This window comes from Pelodiscus sinensis, chromosome 11, assembly GCF_049634645.1.
Source record: "Pelodiscus sinensis isolate JC-2024 chromosome 11, ASM4963464v1, whole genome shotgun sequence".
NCBI classification, from domain to species: Eukaryota; Metazoa; Chordata; order Testudines; family Trionychidae; genus Pelodiscus; species Pelodiscus sinensis.
Genome location: NC_134721.1, coordinates 45,208,301 through 45,224,845, shown reverse-complemented (window position 1 = coordinate 45,224,845; position 16,545 = coordinate 45,208,301). Strand labels below are relative to the sequence as shown.

Genomic DNA, 16,545 nt, shown 5'->3' with positions numbered 1-16,545 from the left:
GGGGGCGCCCGCCAGGGTTCTCAGCGCAGGGCCCCCCCGGATCCCTTAGCGACCAGGTGCCCGCCTGTCCCAGCGGCGTTCCCGAGCCATCAGCTGTTCGCCCCCTGCCCCCCCCCCGAGATCTCTGCTCTGCCCTGCACCAGGCCCCCCTGGTTTCTCTGCAGTCAGGCACTGGGCGCACCCCCTCCCCGGCTCAGCCGGAGCCCTGCCCGCTGGCAGTGCTGTAGAAAGGGGGGCACAGGCTGAACACGCCGCCCTAACGCATTGCAGCTGCAGGGAGAAAACTCTGGCCAGGTAGGGCTCAGCTCCGGACCAGGAACCAGCTGGGGCAAGAGACGCTTCCTGCAAGGCTCCTGGAGCTAGTCGCCTGCAAAATACATGGGCCCAGCTGGGGACCACACCCCCTTGGCGCCCTCTGGATCACCCCGCCAGCAGGGGGCGATGAGGGGCCGTCGCCTGGGCCGCTTCGGGATGCCCACCCCATTGGGAGAAGCCCTGGGAGCCAGACGGCCAGCTCAGGACAGATCAAAAACATGGGGCCTGGTTAGCCAGAGACGGGACGTGTAGCAGGATGCGGAGAAGGCAGGGACACTTGCGCGGCCTTGAGGACAGGGCTCCTGTGGGCCGGCTTGCAATGCAAGCACAAGGCTTTCCACTGGCAATACAATTCCAGGCCATTCGGTGAAACCAGATGCAAGGAAAGCCACTGTTAATCTGCGGAACCCCCTGCCACATGATATGATCACGCTTTTGTGAGAGGCCCAGAGCAGGGGCTGCTGCAGCACAATGAGGACGTTCCGGGGGCCCATGAAGAGCTTGCCAGAAGCAGCAGGCCAGTCCGAAGAGCTGCAGGGCGGCAGGCCAAGCACTGGGAGTGAAGAGGTGCTCGGGGAAGGGCGAAGGACGTGGGCAGGTACCAGGAGGAAGGTGCTGGGAGGGGTTGGTTGGGTAACTGTCCCAGGGGAAAGCCGCAGCTCTGGTGGGGGAGGTTCCCCCCAACCCGCCCTGCCCCACTACCTCCGGAGGCGTGTGCGGGGGCTCAGGAGGGTGCGCCAGGCCTGATCGACGGGCCTGTGATGAAGGTGGCTCAGGCCAAGACTCTCTCCCCAGCCAAGGGAGCGGGGCCCCTTGAGGCGGCTTGGCGGGCTGGCGGACCGTCCATGCCCGCCTCTCTGCAGCCTCCTGCCCTGGGCGCTGGGCGCCAGTTCTGGCTGGGCGGCTCCCCGGGCTCTGTGCTGGCCCAGGGCATGCAGGGCAGCAGGAAGGGAGGGAGCGGCAGCGTGATGTGCCCCTGGCACGGGCCGGGCCCTAGGCGGGTCAGAGTCCCAGCCGGCACTGCCAGGGCATTCGCGAGCCTGCAGCCGCTCGGCCACAGAGACGCGTCTGGGGATCCCATTGCCCTGCCCGGCAATCCCATCGGCTGGCAGCTACATGTGGGCGCCCTAAGCAGGCCTGCCCGGGCTGGGCCCGCGTCTGGCTCCCGCCCCGTCCCGTCCAGCTGGGAGAGCCACAGGTGGATACAGGCAGCCTGGCTTTGCCAATGACATCGCGACTGTCCGACCCCCGTCCGGCCGACACCCCTCCCTCCGCATCCCGGCATGTTCAGGAAATGGAACGTTTCACCCAAGAGACGGCTTTAAAGGGCTTTCAAATCCGTCGCGCTCGTCCCTCCACGGCATCCTCCAAGCCCCGCCCAGCGGCTCCCTCGCCCCCTGAGAAACAGCCGCCAACGGAAGAAGCGAAGGCCCGGGACGAGCTCTCTCCTGGCTGTTTTTGCCAGCTCGCTTCCTAGAAAATGACGCTTCCTAATGGAGAAACCACGGATAACCGGGCTCCAGGCTGTCTGGGCCAGCCAATCAGCTGCGCCGCCTGTGAACAAGAAATAACCTTTGCTGGCAGCACGCGGATCCTTTCTCGGGAGGCTTGTGCCCGGTTCCAGCACGGCGCGCGCGCGTGGAGGCTGCCTGGCGCGGGGCGTGCTCCTTTCCCCGCGGGATGCGGCCGGTGGCTTCGGATGGCCGAGGAGTGAAAGTGACCGTCCCCTGCGCCCCTACGGTCGCTCTCAACTTTTTCTTTTTCAGGCACAAATCAGATGCTGCCCTGAACTGTAATTCGCCTCCCACCCGCCTCGGGGATGGGTTTAATTTCAGGGGGAGGAGGAAATCCATCTGTGTCTGAATGTGAAGGACCCGTGGCCTGTATCCGACTCTTTGGCTGTGGCTGGGGGGGAGGTCATTGATCTGATCCTGGGTTCATGCGTGGATCTGGGCAGGGAGGGGAGCGTGGTATAATGGTTAGAGCACGGCGGGCGTGGCGCCGCACTGAGGCGCTCTTTTCGCAGCTCTGGGGTGGGCGAGTTCTCTCGTGGCCACAGCATGGATGGGGGGTTGTGAACGGGGGCTCCTGGTGTCTGTTCTCCAGGGGCGGGAGAGGAAAGGGGTGCGTGGGTAGAGCAGGGCGGCTGAGAGTCAGGGTTCATGGTTCTCTAAGCAGTCCCAGATGAGGGAGGGGGGTCGAGCGGTTCGTTTGCTGCAGTAAGCGCCATCGGTACTGCTGGGTCCTAGTCCTGGCTCCAGCGCAGGGAGTGGGGCCTAGTGGTTAGCGCACCGGGAGTTAGGATTTCATTCCTTCTATCCCTAGTGCCCTCATTGACTTTGAACAAGTCATAGAACCATAGAACGCTAGAAGGGATCCTGAGAGGCACCGAGTCCAGTCCCCTGCCCTCATGGCAGGACCCAGCATCGGCTCTAGAGCATCCCTGACAGGTGTTTGTCCATCCTGCTCTTCAATAGCTCCGGGGATGGGGATTCCACAACCCCCCCAGGCAATGTATTCCTGTGTTTAGCCCCCCTGACAGGTAGGAAGTTTTTCCTAATGTCCAACCTCAACCTCCCCTTGCTGCGGTTTAAGCCTCGGGCTGCTTGTCCTGTCCTCAGAGGCCAAGGAGAACAATCCCTCTCCCCGTGACACCCTGTGAGGTCACTGCCTGGCTCCGTGCCTCAGTTTCCCCCTCTGTGCAAGGGCACGGGGGGGACTGTTCCTCCCGCGCAGGCTGCCAGGATGGGCCAGGCACTGAGCAGAGGGGAGAGCGATTCCCCAGCTGGGGCACAGCGAGCCCTCTGCCCGGAGCTGGAGCCAGGGCCTGGGGCGGGAAGCAGGCGGCTGGAACATCGGAGCCAGGCTCAAATTTCCTTCCTCCCTGGGCGAGTTTGGGAGCTTGTTTTCCTCGCCGCCGCCGGCCGGCGCCCACCCAGGCGGAGAGCAGGGCTGGCGCGGGAGGTGGGGATGTGGCAGCGCCCCCATGACCTAAGCAGAGCAGGAATCCAGGCCACGGCTGTGCCAGGTGTCAGCGAGAGGCTGCCGGGCACTGAGCATGTGCGAGGGAGCAGGGCCCAGCTGTCAGAGGAGCCGTAAATCCTGGAGAGACTGCATCCTCCTGCTGTGGGTGAGTGGTGGTACCAGGGACCCAGCGCTGCCCCCTGTGGGCAAGTGGTGGTACCAGGGACCCAGCGCTGCCCCCTGTGGGCGAGTAGTGGTACCAGGGACCCCGCGCTGCCCCCTGTGGGCAAGTGGTGGTACCAGGGACCCAGCGCTGCCCCCTGTGGGCAAGTGGTGGTACCAGGGACCCAGCGCTGCCCCCTGTGGGCGAGTAGTGGTACCAGGGACCCCACGCTGCCCCCTGTGGGTGAGTGGCAGTGCCAGGGACCCCGCGCTGCCCCCTGTGGGCAAGTGGTGGTACCAGGGACCCAGCGCTGCCCCCTGTGGGCGAGTAGTGGTACCAGGGACCCAGCGCTGCCCCCTGTGGGCGAGTAGTGGTACCAGGGACCCCGCGCTGCCCCCTGTGGGGGAGTGGTGGTACCAGGGACCCAGCGCTGCCCCCTGTGGGCGAGTAGTGGTACCAGGGACCCAGCGCTGCCCCCTGTGGGCAAGTGGCGGTGCCAGGGACCCCGCGCTGCCCCCTGTGGGCGAGTAGTGGTACCAGGGACCCAGCGCTGCCCCCTGTGGGCGAGTAGTGGTACCAGGGACCCAGCGCTGCCCCCTGTGGGCGAGTAGTGGTACCAGGGACCCCGCGCTGCCCCCTGTGGGCGAGTAGTGGTACCAGGGACCCCGCGCTGCCCCCTGTGGGCGAGTAGTGGTACCAGGGACCCCGCGCTGCCCCCTGTGGGTGAGTAGTGGTACCAGGGACCCCGCGCTGCCCCCTGTGGGCGAGTAGTGGTACCAGGGACCCCGCGCTGCCCCCTGTGGGCGAGTAGTGGTACCAGGGACCCCGCGCTGCCCCCTGTGGGTGAGTAGTGGTACCAGGGACCCCGCGCTGCCCCCTGTGGGCGAGTAGTGGTATCAGGGACCCGGCGCAGCCCCCTGTGGGAGGGTGGCGGTGCCAGGGACCCTGCGCTGCCCCCTGTGGGTGGGTGGTGGTACCAGGGACCCCGCGCAGCCCCCTGTGGGAGGGTGGTGGTACCAGGGACCCCGCGCAGCCCCCTGTGGGAGGGTGGCGGTGCCAGGGACCCTGCGCTGCCTCCTGTGGGAGGGTGGCGGTGCCAGGGACCCTGCGCTGCCCCCTGTGGGTGGGTGGCGGTACCAGGGACCCTGCGCTGCCCCCTGTGGGTGGGTGGTGGTACCAGGGACCCTGCGCTGCCCCCTGTGGGTGGGTGGCGGTACCAGGGAGCCCGCGCTGCCCTCTGTGGGCTGGCTGGGAGTCAGAACAGGACATTTGGGCTCTTTTCCCAGCTCGGGGAGGGGAGGAGAGTGGGGTCTAATGGTCAGAGCAGAGGCCGGGGCAGCAGGGCTCATGGGGCATGTTCACAGGTACTGCTGACTGGTTATGACTCTGGGCGAGTCACTTCCTCTCCCGGGGCCTCAGTTTTCCCCTTTAGACTTTGTCCTGCTCTAGGAATTCCCTGAGAGGCAGGACACAGTGGAGTGCTTGGGACTGTTACTCACCCAGCCCCGCCCCGGCACGCCAGGCAGCGAGAGACTCAGCAGGATCTCCCTGCGCCTTTGCCCCAAGGGCCTGCGGCGAGCACATGGGCAGCCAGGGCGGGCTGGGCTGGGTCGGGTCCCGGGCAGGACTAGCCTGCTCCTGCCGGGCCAGCAGTGAAAGGGTTACAGGCCTGCACCCACCCTGGGAATTGCTTGTTCAAACAAACATGTGGGGCAGAGGGCAGGGCGTGGAGACGCGGTAACGTCCCTCCCCTGCCCCGATGCCTGGGTACCCTGGACACCTGGCCCAGGGCGCAGCCCCGGGCAGGGCCGCTGGCAACACCCCTGCACACACACACACACACACACACACACACACACACACACACACACACAGCGGCAGGCACTGACACAGGGTGTGCCAGGCAGACTCACGCCAGCCTGCGCCCTGAAGGACTCCTGGGCCGCCCCGTCCTGCCCTCCGGAAGTGCTGCGGTGACGCGGCCGAGCTCTCCCTTGTGACGTGCACCTAGGCCAGGCTGGCAGCCCTCGGGGCCGGGGCACAGGGGCATGACGTGCACCCCCGGGCACCTCGGTCATGGATCTGCCAGGCAGCGGGCACAGCTGGCACCCCCTCCAGGCACATGGGGCTGTCTTGTGGCTTTATGGGATGTAAAACACCTTGGCCGGGCCTGTCTTCCCTCCCCTTCTTAGAGCCTCTCATGCCCCCCCATGCCAGGGCACCTCCCCATGTATAGCTCACCTGCCCCGCTCCGGCTCAGGGCTAGCAGGCACCCCCCCCCCCCAAAAGAAACTGGTGTCAAAACGTTTGGAGGGAGGATTCCGGGCAGATCTAGGGAGACTTTTCTTTCTTTGATTTTCACTCCCACGTAACCTTCCCACAGCCCCGAGACTTTGGGGCGCACAAGCTCCTGATTTCAGCCCGTGGGGTGTGGGAACAGCCCCATGCGGGTCGGGGCGGGGCAGGTAAAGAGACCCCCTCTCTCTTCCGGTCTGGCTTTCCAGTGCTCTTTGGGCGGGGGCTGGGCCGAGCTGGGGCCGCTCTTGGTTACTCGTTCGTATCGCTGTCGCCCCAAGGCTTGGAGCTGCCAGGGGACCGCTGGGGGCTATGGGGCAGGGCTGTGACTTGGGATGAGGAGTGGGTCACGTTGCCGGGCGTGGTTCTCGCTAATGGGGCTTGGCCATGCTGTGGGCCACTGGGGGCACCGTGGGGGCCCATGGGGGAGGGGCTGTGAGGAGCCGGTGCTGGGCAGGGGCTAGCCGGACCTTGGGGGTGCCAGAGGAACCCAAGCCAGCGCTGACCTTGGCTCCTCCCCAGCGGCGCCTCCGCGCCAGGCTGAGACCTTCAGCTGGGAGATGCCAGCCCACAGCCTAAACACGGCCCCTGGGCTGGGTGCTCTGCCTGCCAGGGGGCGATTCCCCCTCATGCCAGCAACAGGCCCCCCAGCTCGCGCCCTTCCCGTCCCTCTGCCTGCACCCCTCGCGCCAGCAACCGCCCCCCCAGCTCGCACCCTGCCCATCCCTCTGCCTGCACCCCTCGCGCCAGCAACTGCCCCCCCAGCTCACGCCCTGCCCGTCCCTCTGCCTGCACCCCTCACGCCAGCAACCGCCCCCCCAGATCACACCCTGCCCGTCCCTCTGCCTGCACCCCTCACGCCAGCAACCGGCCCCCCAGCTCGCACCCTGCCCGTCCCTCTGCCTGCACCCCTCGCGCCAGCAACCGCCCCCCCAGCTCGCGCCCTGCCCGTCCCTCTGCCTGCACCCCTCGCGCCAGCAACCGCCCCCCAGATCACACCCTGCCCGTCCCTCTGCCTGCACCCCTCGCGCCAGCAACCGGCCCCCCAGCTCGCGCCCTGCCCGTCCCTCTGCCTGCACCCCTCACGCCAGCAACCGCCCCCCCAGATCACACCCTGCCCGTCCCTCTGTCTGCACCCCTCGCGCCAGCAACCGCCCCCCCAGCTCGCGCCCTGCCCGTCCCTCTGCCTGCACCCCTCACGCCAGCAACCGCCCCCCCATATCACACCCTGCCCGTCCCTCTGCCTGCACCCCTCACGCCAGCAACCGCCCCCCCAGCTCGCACCCTGCCCGTCCCTCTGTCTGCACCCCTCGCGCCAGCAACCGCCCCCCCAGCTCGCGCCCTGCCCGTCCCTCTGCCTGCACCCCTCACGCCAGCAACCGCCCCCCCATATCACACCCTGCCCGTCCCTCTGCCTGCACCCCTCACGCCAGCAACCGCCCCCCCAGCTCGCACCCTGCCCGTCCCTCTGTCTGCACCCCTCGCGCCAGCAACCGCCCCCCCAGCTCGCACCCTGCCCGTCCCTCTGTCTGCACCCCTCGCGCCAGCAACCGGCCCCCCGATCACACCCTGCCCGTCCCTCTGTCTGCACCCCTCGCGCCAGCAACCGGCCCCCCCAGCTCGCGCCCTGCCCGTCCCTCTGCCTGCACCCCTCGCGCCAGCAACCGGCCCCCCGATCACACCCTGCCCGTCCCTCTGCCTGCACCCCTCACGCCAGCAACCGCCCCCCCAGCTCGCACCCTGCCCGTCCCTCTGTCTGCACCCCTCGCGCCAGCAACCGCCCCCCGAGCTCGCACCCTGCCCGTCCCTCTGCCTGCACCCCTCGCGCCAGCAACCGGCCCCCCGATCACACCCTGCCCGTCCCTCTGCCTGCACCCCTTGCGCCAGCAACCGCCCCCCAGCTCGCGCCCTGCCCGTCCCTCTGCCTGCACCCCTCGCGCCAGCAACCGGCCCCCCGATCACACCCTGCCCGTCCCTCTGCCTGCACCCCTCGCGCCAGCAACCGCCCCCCAGCTCGCGCCCTGCCCGTCCCTCTGCCTGCACCCCTCGCGCCAGCAACCGGCCCCCCAGATCACACCCTGCCCGTCCCTCTGCCTGCACCCCTCGCGCCAGCAACCGCCCCCCAGCTCGCGCCCTGCCCGTCCCTCTGCCTGCACCCCTCGCGCCAGCAACCGGCCCCCCAGATCACACCCTGCCCGTCCCTCTGCCTGCACCCCTCACGCCAGCAACCGCCCCCCCAGATCACACCCTGCCCGTCCCTCTGCCTGCACCCCTCGCGCCAGCAACCGCCCCCCAGCTCGCGCCCTGCCCGTCCCTCTGCCTGCACCCCTCGCGCCAGCAACCGCCCCCCAGCTCGCGCCCTGCCCGTCCCTCTGCCTGCACCCCTCGCGCCAGCAACCGCCCCCCAGCTCGCGCCCTTCCCGTCCCTCTGCCTGCACCCTTCGCGCCAGCAACCGGCCCCCCAGCTCGCGCCCTGCCCGTCCCTCTGCCTGCACCCCTCACGCCAGCAACCGCCCCCCCAGCTCACGCCCTGCCCGTCCCTCTGCCTGCACCCCTCGCGCCAGCAACCGCCCCCCAGCTCACGCCCTGCCCATCCCTCTGCCAGGCAGGCTGGGAGCAAAGGGCCCCGGGCCAGTCCCCCCAACCACTGCACCTCCCCTGATGCCCCCTTCCCTGGGCATCGGATGCCCCAGCAGCTGGAGTCCCTGGCCGGGAGCACTGCACTGCTGGCACTCGGGGAGCAGCTGTGGGAGCAGCAGATGCCGAGCCTGGCAGCCCCAGAGACAGAGCTGCTGTGTACCCCTCCGGTGGGACCCCAGGAAGAACCCCCCAGCTGGCCTGTCACGACCCCCTGTGGGTGACAGGGAAGGGGGGCCCGGCGGTAGGGGGCCTGGCATGACCCCCTGCGGGTGACAGGGAAGGGGGGCCCGGCGGTAGGGGGCCTGGCACAACCCCCTGCGGGTGACAGGGGAGGGGGTTAGGGTTACGGCCTGGCACGGCCCCCTGCGGGTGACAGGGGAGGGGGTTAGGGTTAGGGGCCTGGCACGGCCCCCTGCGGGTGACAGGGGAGGGGGTTAGGGTTACGGCCTGGCACGGCCCCCTGTGGGTGACAGGGGAGGGGGTTAGGGTTACGGCCTGGCACAGCCCCCTGTGGGTGACAGGGGTGGGGGTTAGGGTTAGGGGCCTGGCCTCCTGACTCGGATCACCCAGCCCCCGGGAAAGTCGACCTGCTGCAAGGACTTTATGCCATCTGCGGAGCAGGCCTGGGATCTGAACTCGCCTCCCTCCTGCTAGTCCCCGAGCATCAAGGAACCGGCCCTACCAGCTCTCTGCCTGGCCAAGGGCAGCTCCGTCCGCGCCTCCCCAGCGCGCGGTTCCCCTCTCCGGGCTGGCGGTGGGTGCGGCGCTGGCGCGGCGGTGCCCTGGCTGCGGGCGGGCACAGGGGTGTGGGCGCGACCCCCAGCAGGGCGAGGGACACGCAGCAAGGTGGGTGCGCAGCAGCGGGCGCTGCCCAGCACTTGCTATTCTTGGCAGCGCTGGCTGGAAAATTAGAAGCATCAGAAGAATTTTGTTTTCCTTTGGCTGGGCCAAGGCCAGGCAGCTGGGCCACAGCTGAGCGAGGAGGCCGGTGGATTCCAGCACCCCGAGCCGCTGGCCTGGGCCTGGCTCTGCGGGCTCGGCGATCGCCCGGGGGGGCCACAGGGCCTGGGCTAGCCGATCCCTGCCACGGGTCGCCTCCCCTTGCACGCTCTGCTGCCCACGGGCACCCCGGGCTCTGCGGGGCTCTGCTGCCCACGGGCACCCCGGGCTGCAGCTGGAGCAACTGATGCTTTTACTGGTCTCCAGCTCAGCCCCCCAAAATCAGCCCTTGCCGGAGCCACCCAGAGGAGATGGGACCGAACCCCTGGGGTCTCCCAGCAAGCAGCCCCGGGCTGGGCAGGGGTGTGCGACAGGGGAGGGCAGAGCACGCCTGGACGTAACTTTTACTTTCATACCTGAGGTGGCAAGTCCAGAGGGGCCAGGGGCTCTGAGCGCCAGGCCTGGAGGGGGCGGGGGGCTCTGACCGGCCAGGCCAGGAGGGGGCAGGGGGCTCTGAGCGCCAGGCCTGGAGGGGGCAGGGGGCTCTGACCGGCCAGGCCAGGAGGGGGCAGGGGGCTCTGAGCGCCAGGCCTGGAGGGGGCAGGGGGCTCTGACCGGCCAGGCCTGGAGGGGGCAGGGGGCTCTGAGCGCCAGGTCTGGAGGGGGTGGGAGGCTCTGACCGGCCAGGCCTGGAGGGGGTGGGGGGCTCTGACCGGCCAGACCTGGAGGGGGTGGGGGGCTCTGAATGGCCTGGCCTGGAGAGTGGGGGGGCCTGCTGGAGCCATTGCATGCATCCCAGAAGATGGGGAGCAGGCAGGGACTTGGGGTGCCATTCCTCTAAGTGGGGCTCGGTGGAGGAGGGGCTGGGCAGGGGGAGCTGGGCAGCGGGGCTGGGCCTGGGGGCTGACAGAGGGCAGCTGGGCAGGGGAGCTGCGGGGGGGGGGAGAGGCTGGGCTGGGGGAGGCTGCCAGCCCCCAGGGCAGCAGCAACAACCTGTTCTGCAGGATGCCGGGGCTGGCGGAGGGAGGGAGGGACACGCAGCAAGGTGGGCCCAAGCCTGGCTGGGCTACCCCGAGCCGGGCCTGAGCCACTGGCAGCCTGGGGGCCTCCCCCTTCCCGGGGCAGAGGCCCAGGCCCTGTGTGGAGATGGGGGGCGAGAGGGCTGGGGCTTGGGCGGTAGCAGGGCAGGTGTGTTCTGCGTGCACAGGCCGGGCTGTGCGGGTGTGGGGCGTGTGCACCGCGAGCTGTGGGTGTGCGCTAGCTGTGTCGCGACAGGCGTGCGCCGGGCTGGGAGTTCTGGAGGTACAAAGTGTGTTGTGGGGCGCTGGGGTGCTCGGAGAAGGGCGCTGGAGGCACAGGAGTCAGGCCGGGGGCGCAGGTACATCGGCGGTGCAGGAGTCGGCTGGGGGCGCAGGAGAAGGGCACAGGGAGAGTGCCGGGGGCGCAAGAGTCGGGCCAGGGGTGCAGGACGAGGGGTTCAGAGGGTGGGTGCTGGGGACGCAGGAGTCGGGCCGGGGGCGCAGGAGGAGGGGTTCAGAGGGTGGGTGCTGGGGGCGCAGGAGTCGGGCACAGGGGGAGTGCCGGGGGCGCAGGAGTCGGGCCGGGGGCGCAGGAGGAGGGGTTCAGAGGGTGTGTGCTGGGGGCGCAGGAGAAGGGCACAGGGGGAGTGCCGGGGGCGCAGGAGGAGGTGTTCAGAGGGTGTGTGCTGGGGGCGCAGGAGAAGGGCACAGGGGGAGTGCCGGGGGCGCAGGAGGAGGGGTTCAGAGGGTGGGTGCTGGGGGCGCAGGAGAAGGGCACAGGGGGAGTGCCGGGGGCGCAGGAGGAGGGGGCCGGGGGTACTGGGGCGCTCCCGCCCGGCTCTGCAGCTCCGCTCTCCGGCCGCGTGGCCGGGGCGCGGATCCAGAGCAGCGCGCTTCCCCCTTTAAGCGCGGGCGGGGCCGCCCCGCCTGTGGCTGCGCCGGGCTCCCCTCCCCTGGGCCCCGGGGCAGGAGCCAGCAGCAGCCGCCGCCGCTGAGGCGCAGGCCGGGCTGAGGGCAGGGCGCTGCACCGGGAACTCCGCGTTCGGGGCCAGTCGGGGTCCGAGACGAGCCAGGTGGGTCCCCCGCGGGCGCACGCAAGCGGGGAGCGCAGCGCCCTGCTGGGGGAGGGCGGGCCCGGGCGCCCCCCCAGTTCCCTGGAGGCCTGGTCGCCGGTCCCTCCCGCGGCGGAGGCAGCGCGCGGAGCAGGTGCTACCCCGGTAGCCTTTCCCCGGAGCTTCTGCCTCCCTACGCGGGGCGGCGGACGCCACGGTGAGGGGCGCGAGGCGGCTCCGCGCGGAGAGGGCTGGGCTACGAGCTGTGGGGCGGGGTGCAGAGGGCCGCGTGCGGGCCGACAGCCGGGGGGAGAGCGAGGCCGTGCAGTGCCGCGGGGGAGGGGGCGGCAGTGTGGGCCAGTGCTTATAGCAGGGCAGGGGCCAAGCGCTAAGGAGACCTGCTTTGAATTCCCTGCTCCCGGGGGGGGGCAGCTTGGGCAAGGCACTGTGCCTCAGTTTCCCTACCTGTGTGGTGCGGTAGCCCCGTGCACAGCGCTTGGAGGGGGTGGGGCTCTGGGGGCTACAGTAGAGCCAGGCTGTGTGGGCAGGCCGGGCGGTTAAGGCTCCTCTGATGGCCAGGTCCTTTCGGGGGGGGGGGGGTCTGATGGCCAGGTCCTTTCGGGGGGGGGGTCTGATGGCCAGGTCCTTTCGGGGGGGGTCCCCCCAGGAGCTGACTCCAGCAGAACGAGGGGCCGAGCAGGTGGAGGGAGCCCTGTGCTGCCTGGCGGCCCCTGGGAACGGGGCAAATGGCTGGCCCTGTGGGGCAGAGCAGCAGGGGGATGCTGTGGGGCAGCTTCCTGGACAGAGCCAGGGCACCTGCAGGGAGAGCAGGGTGCCACCCGCCTAGCCAGGAGGCTGCGGGAGGGGCTGTCCCAGCCCCAGAGCAGGGTGTCTGGTGCTGCCCACCGGTGCCAGCCGGGACACGCTGCCCACAGCCGGGTGTTTCCGGGCTCCAGCGGGGGAGGGGCAGGACTCTGGCCTTCCCAGCTGACTCCTGTTGTGCTGGTCACCCGATCCCAGCAGGCACTTTTACAGCCTTTCCAGTGTGCAGCTTCCCAGGCTGGCACCGGCCCCGGCCGCGCCGCCCTCGGCTTTAAAGGGGCCGCGCGTGGGCTGTGCCCGGGGGCGCCGGCCCACTCGGAGCCGCACTGCCCCACAAAGCAGCAGCAATTGGGGGTCTCCCCGCCCTCCGGGAAAGGGCGGTGCCCTGGGCCCCCACACCGGCACCTCGCGCCTCACCGGGGAGCAGGAGCCTGGGCTGGGCTGGGCTGCACGCGCAGGGGCTGCAGGGGCTGGCCGGGCAGTACCAGGCCTCCCGCCCCTAGGGCAGGACCCCGAAGTCTGTCCGTGCCCATCTGCGCGCCCACCTGCCCGTCCGTCCGTCCCTGCACACCCGCCTCGTCATCCGTCCATCCCCGCCTGCCTGCCCGTCCATCTCTGCACACACCCCCATCCATCCTCTATGCCCGCCTGCCTATCCGCCCCTGTATGCCCCCCCATCCGTCCATCTGTTCCTGTACTTGTCCTGCTTCCATCCCCACATGCCTGCATGCACTCCCACCCATCCGTCCATCCTCATACCCCCACCTGCCTGCCCAGCCAGCCAGCCCCATACACACAACACCCACCCTCCTCTCCGTCCCCGTTCGCACATGCCCCATCCCCTGGGTTTTCGGGTGGGGAGTGAAGACAGCCGTCCCCCAGTGGCACGTGGCAGGGAAGCAGACCTGGCGTGTGCTGTGGCCGGGACACGGGGGGTGGCACTTACAGGACCAGGGTTGCCTCCAAGGGGCAATGCCTTGTCCTCGTGCGGCATTCAGCTTCCTGCCCACACGTGCCGGGCTGAGCAGCTGTTCATGCCGGGGCACAGGGCAAGGTGGGCAGCCTGCCCTACACCGTCCCAGCCGGGCGCAGGGAAGCGGGCAAGACACGGAGGCATTTTCATAGGCGGGCCGGCCAGAGGTTGGGAGGGGTCGGGGTTGCTGGCCAGGGCAGGCAGATGCTAAGATCAAGGTGCCTGGTTCCTCTGCCCTCTGCTAGCAGCGGCTCCTCTGGGTCTGAGTGCCACGCGAGTGCTGTTGAACCCCCCGCTCCAAAGTGCCCCCCACAAAGTCAAATCAGGCACTTTCCAGTCCTGGCCTCTGCTGCCCCCCATCGGCCCTCTGCAGCGCGACCCACGGCCGGGGGCTGTCACTGCAGGGTGGCCTGGGGCCAGCGCTGCTCCCCCCCAACTCTGTGCACTCAGGCCGATACAAATTCATTTTCCAGTCGAAACAGGCTGTCGCTGGGGAGGAACTAGGCCCTGCCTCATTTCTGCCCCCCACCCTCTTCTTGTGGGCGGGTCCCGCAGCTGCCGCTTGGTAGCCCGTGCTGCGCCAGGCGCTGTACGAACCTGGGAGGAGTGGCCAGGCGGCAAGACGAGACGGTGGCGGTTCAGTTTTAAGCCATCCGACGGGGATTGTTTGGCTTTGCAGGGGCAGGGGGCCTGTGTGGCTAACAAACATGCCCGGGGGATATGCAATGAATATCCACAGCTCCGGGCCGAAAGTGACGGGATGAAGTACGGAGCTGTCCAGGGAGGCGGTGCCCTGAGAAAGAGGCCATGGTCTCGGCCTCGTCTCCCCCCAGCAGGAGGAGTCAAGTCAAACGTGGCTTGCCCCAAGCATGAGGGTGGGTTGCAACCCTGCTCTGTGCCTCAGTTTCTCCCACCTGGAAAATGGGAGCATGTTGCTCCAGGCAGAGGGGGAAGCTGCTCCCAGGCCAGTGCGGGGGGTTCTGCGCTAAAGCAAAGTGAAAGCTGCTTTGGCTGGAGCAGCCCAGGTGGGGGGAGGGCTGCCCGGGGGGAGCAGAATCCATTAGGGTGGGTCTGGAAGATCCCCAGGACCGCCCGCTGGTTCGGGAAGGGCTTTGGGACATTGTGGTCACTTCATCCCAGCCAGCGCAGTGACGCACAAGCCGCCTTGGCTGCGATGCTGCGGCCCGTCCCTTGGCCCAGGAGCAGGGTGGGGCCGGGGAAGAATTCCTCAGGGGCAGGAAGCCAGGAGGATCCGACTCCAAGGGAGAATGCGCTGGGCTTGCTCCCGGTGCAGGGGTCAGGGATGGGGCTCGGGCACCGATCCAGCAAGTGTTCTAAAGTCACCCGCTTTAGTTTTCCAGGTGGGGAAACTAAGGCACAGAGCAGGGTAGCAACCCACCCTTGTGCTCGGGGCAAGCCACATTTGACTCCCCAGGCCTCTAGGGGAGAGGCAGCATGGTCTAGTGGTTAGAGCGTGACAGCCTTTCGGCGAGGCCTCGGCCAAGCAGCCTCTGAAGTGGGGCAGAAGCCCTGGCCCGCTGTGGGGCAGAGCCATGCAGGGCCGTAAGCTGCTCGGGTGCTGTGGGGAGAGGGGCGAACTGGGTGGGACTGAAATATTTCAACAGCGTCTGCTGTCCTGGGGCCGCCCACCATCCCGATTATTCCTGCTCCCCAAGCTGTCCCAGGGAACACGCCTCCGCCTGGTGCTGCAGAGCCGTCCGCCCAAGCCGATCCCGTGCTTAGCACAGGCTGGAGAGCTGCGGGGAAAATCCGGGTTGATTGCTTTTCTGCCTTAGGCCACCGGGTGGCGTTGTGGGGGCGAGGGGGCATTTGCTGGAGGCCAAGGGAGCACAGGCAGGGTGGGTGCTTCCAGCCAAAACCCTTCAGTAAAGAAAGAGTTAACAGATTGACCCAAGGAGATTTTACCTCCTTAGCAGGAAGTGTGGCTTGGGGGGGGTCTGGCAGACTGCCCAGAGCAACATTGCACCAAATTCCACACCTTTCCACTAGAAACTCTGGAAATGATCAGAGAAGCCAGTGCCCAGCCCGCCCCTCACCATCTGGTCCCATCCCATCATTCATCCTCCTCCCATAACCTTAACTCTGCCCCCTGAAATGTGTGAGGGTAGAAATAAGCCATGCCTGGAAGGCCACTGAGACTCATGGACTCGCCCTGCAGATGATCGCCATGAGTCCGCTGACCCCGGCAAGGCCTGTAACGGTCCCCGCTGGCAAACGGGCAACGTGGGAGCGTTACTCGGGAACGTGGTTACACACGGGGCTTGTGCGGTCAGTGGCGCCACCGCGCTGCAGCCTGGGACACGGGCGACAGCTCGGATCGGCCGCCTGCCCCGTCCGACTCCGTCGCAAATGATTCTCACGCGTTTCGTAGGCCACGCGCAGCCTGCGGCCACGTGCAGTGGCCACTGAACAGAGCGGGGGGGGGCGGGTTTCACCCCCTGGCAGCCTCTGGCGTCTGCCAGCCCCAACATGCTCGGTTTGAAGGGAGGGCTGGGTTAGGGATTTCCCAGATTCTTGTTGGCGAGATCTAAGAATTAAAACCATCCGCAAGAGGGCCCTGCCCTGACACATCTGGATCTGGCCGTACAGTGGGGACTGTACTGGGACACTTGACCTGCCGGGTGTCCCTCGTCATGCCTCAGTTTCCCTTCCCCGTCCTTTGCCTTGTCCCTTTCGCTTGCCGGCGCTTTCTCGGCCCAGCGCCCGCACGCCCCAGGTTGCCGTAGCGCTGGGATGCTCTGTTGATCGCAGCTTATGGGGGGAGGCTGCCGGCCGCGGAGCGGAGGGGGACGGGTTCCTTCGCTGCTTGCTTTATGGCCCTGCGTCACGCGGGGTTTAAAGCGGCTTTAGTGGGAGGCTGGGGAACACCAGCGCGTTCCCAGCCGCACGGTTTGTTCTGGCCACAGCGCTGCTGCCGTCACGTTCCAGAGCAGCCGCCAACCCTCCCCTTCCGCCCTCCAGGCCCCCCTGCTGTGGGGCTGGTGCAGGGCCATGGCAGGGGAGGGTGCTGTAATCCACAGTGGAAACTTGAGGGCCTTCGCGGAGGGGGGGGGGGGCGAAGGTTCTCTCTAGAAGATTTTAAACACGGGGAAACGGGGGTGAAAGCCAGGGGCTGTGAGGTCAGGATTTCACTGCTGGAATCTTTAATGTGGGTCCAGTCCTCTCCCTCCCCATCCCCTCTGGGCCCCCAAAATGCCCCAGCTGCTCCCCTGAACCCCATCGTCCCCCCACGAGGCCCCCCTGTGGCGTAGCCAGAGCGGAGTCAGCAGCAGTTCAAGTTCGGATTTCAAGCCTGCTGTGTAGACTCCTTCCCCTGCCCTAGCCTCCCTATATGCGGGGGGG

At 68.3% G+C, this 16,545-nt stretch overlaps 1 protein-coding gene across 5 annotated transcripts in view; it reads left to right on the top strand.

Moving 5' to 3' along the window:
• Positions 1-3,358: 3,358 nt before the first annotated feature.
• SEMA3B (semaphorin 3B) overlaps positions 3,359-16,545 on the top strand; it is a 36,331-nt gene continuing 23,144 nt past the window's right edge. Inside the window, exon 1 of one of the 5 annotated variants that reach the window (XM_075939543.1) lies at positions 3,359-3,445. In XM_075939543.1, the coding sequence (XP_075795658.1) occupies positions 3,374-3,445 (72 nt within the window). In that variant the 5' untranslated portion in view covers positions 3,359-3,373. Of the gene's footprint in view, positions 3,446-9,038; positions 9,224-10,447; positions 10,695-11,163; positions 11,409-16,545 lie in introns of those variants that run through there. The other 4 variants (XM_075939546.1, XM_075939540.1, XM_075939545.1 and 1 more) reach the window with 4 other exon arrangements.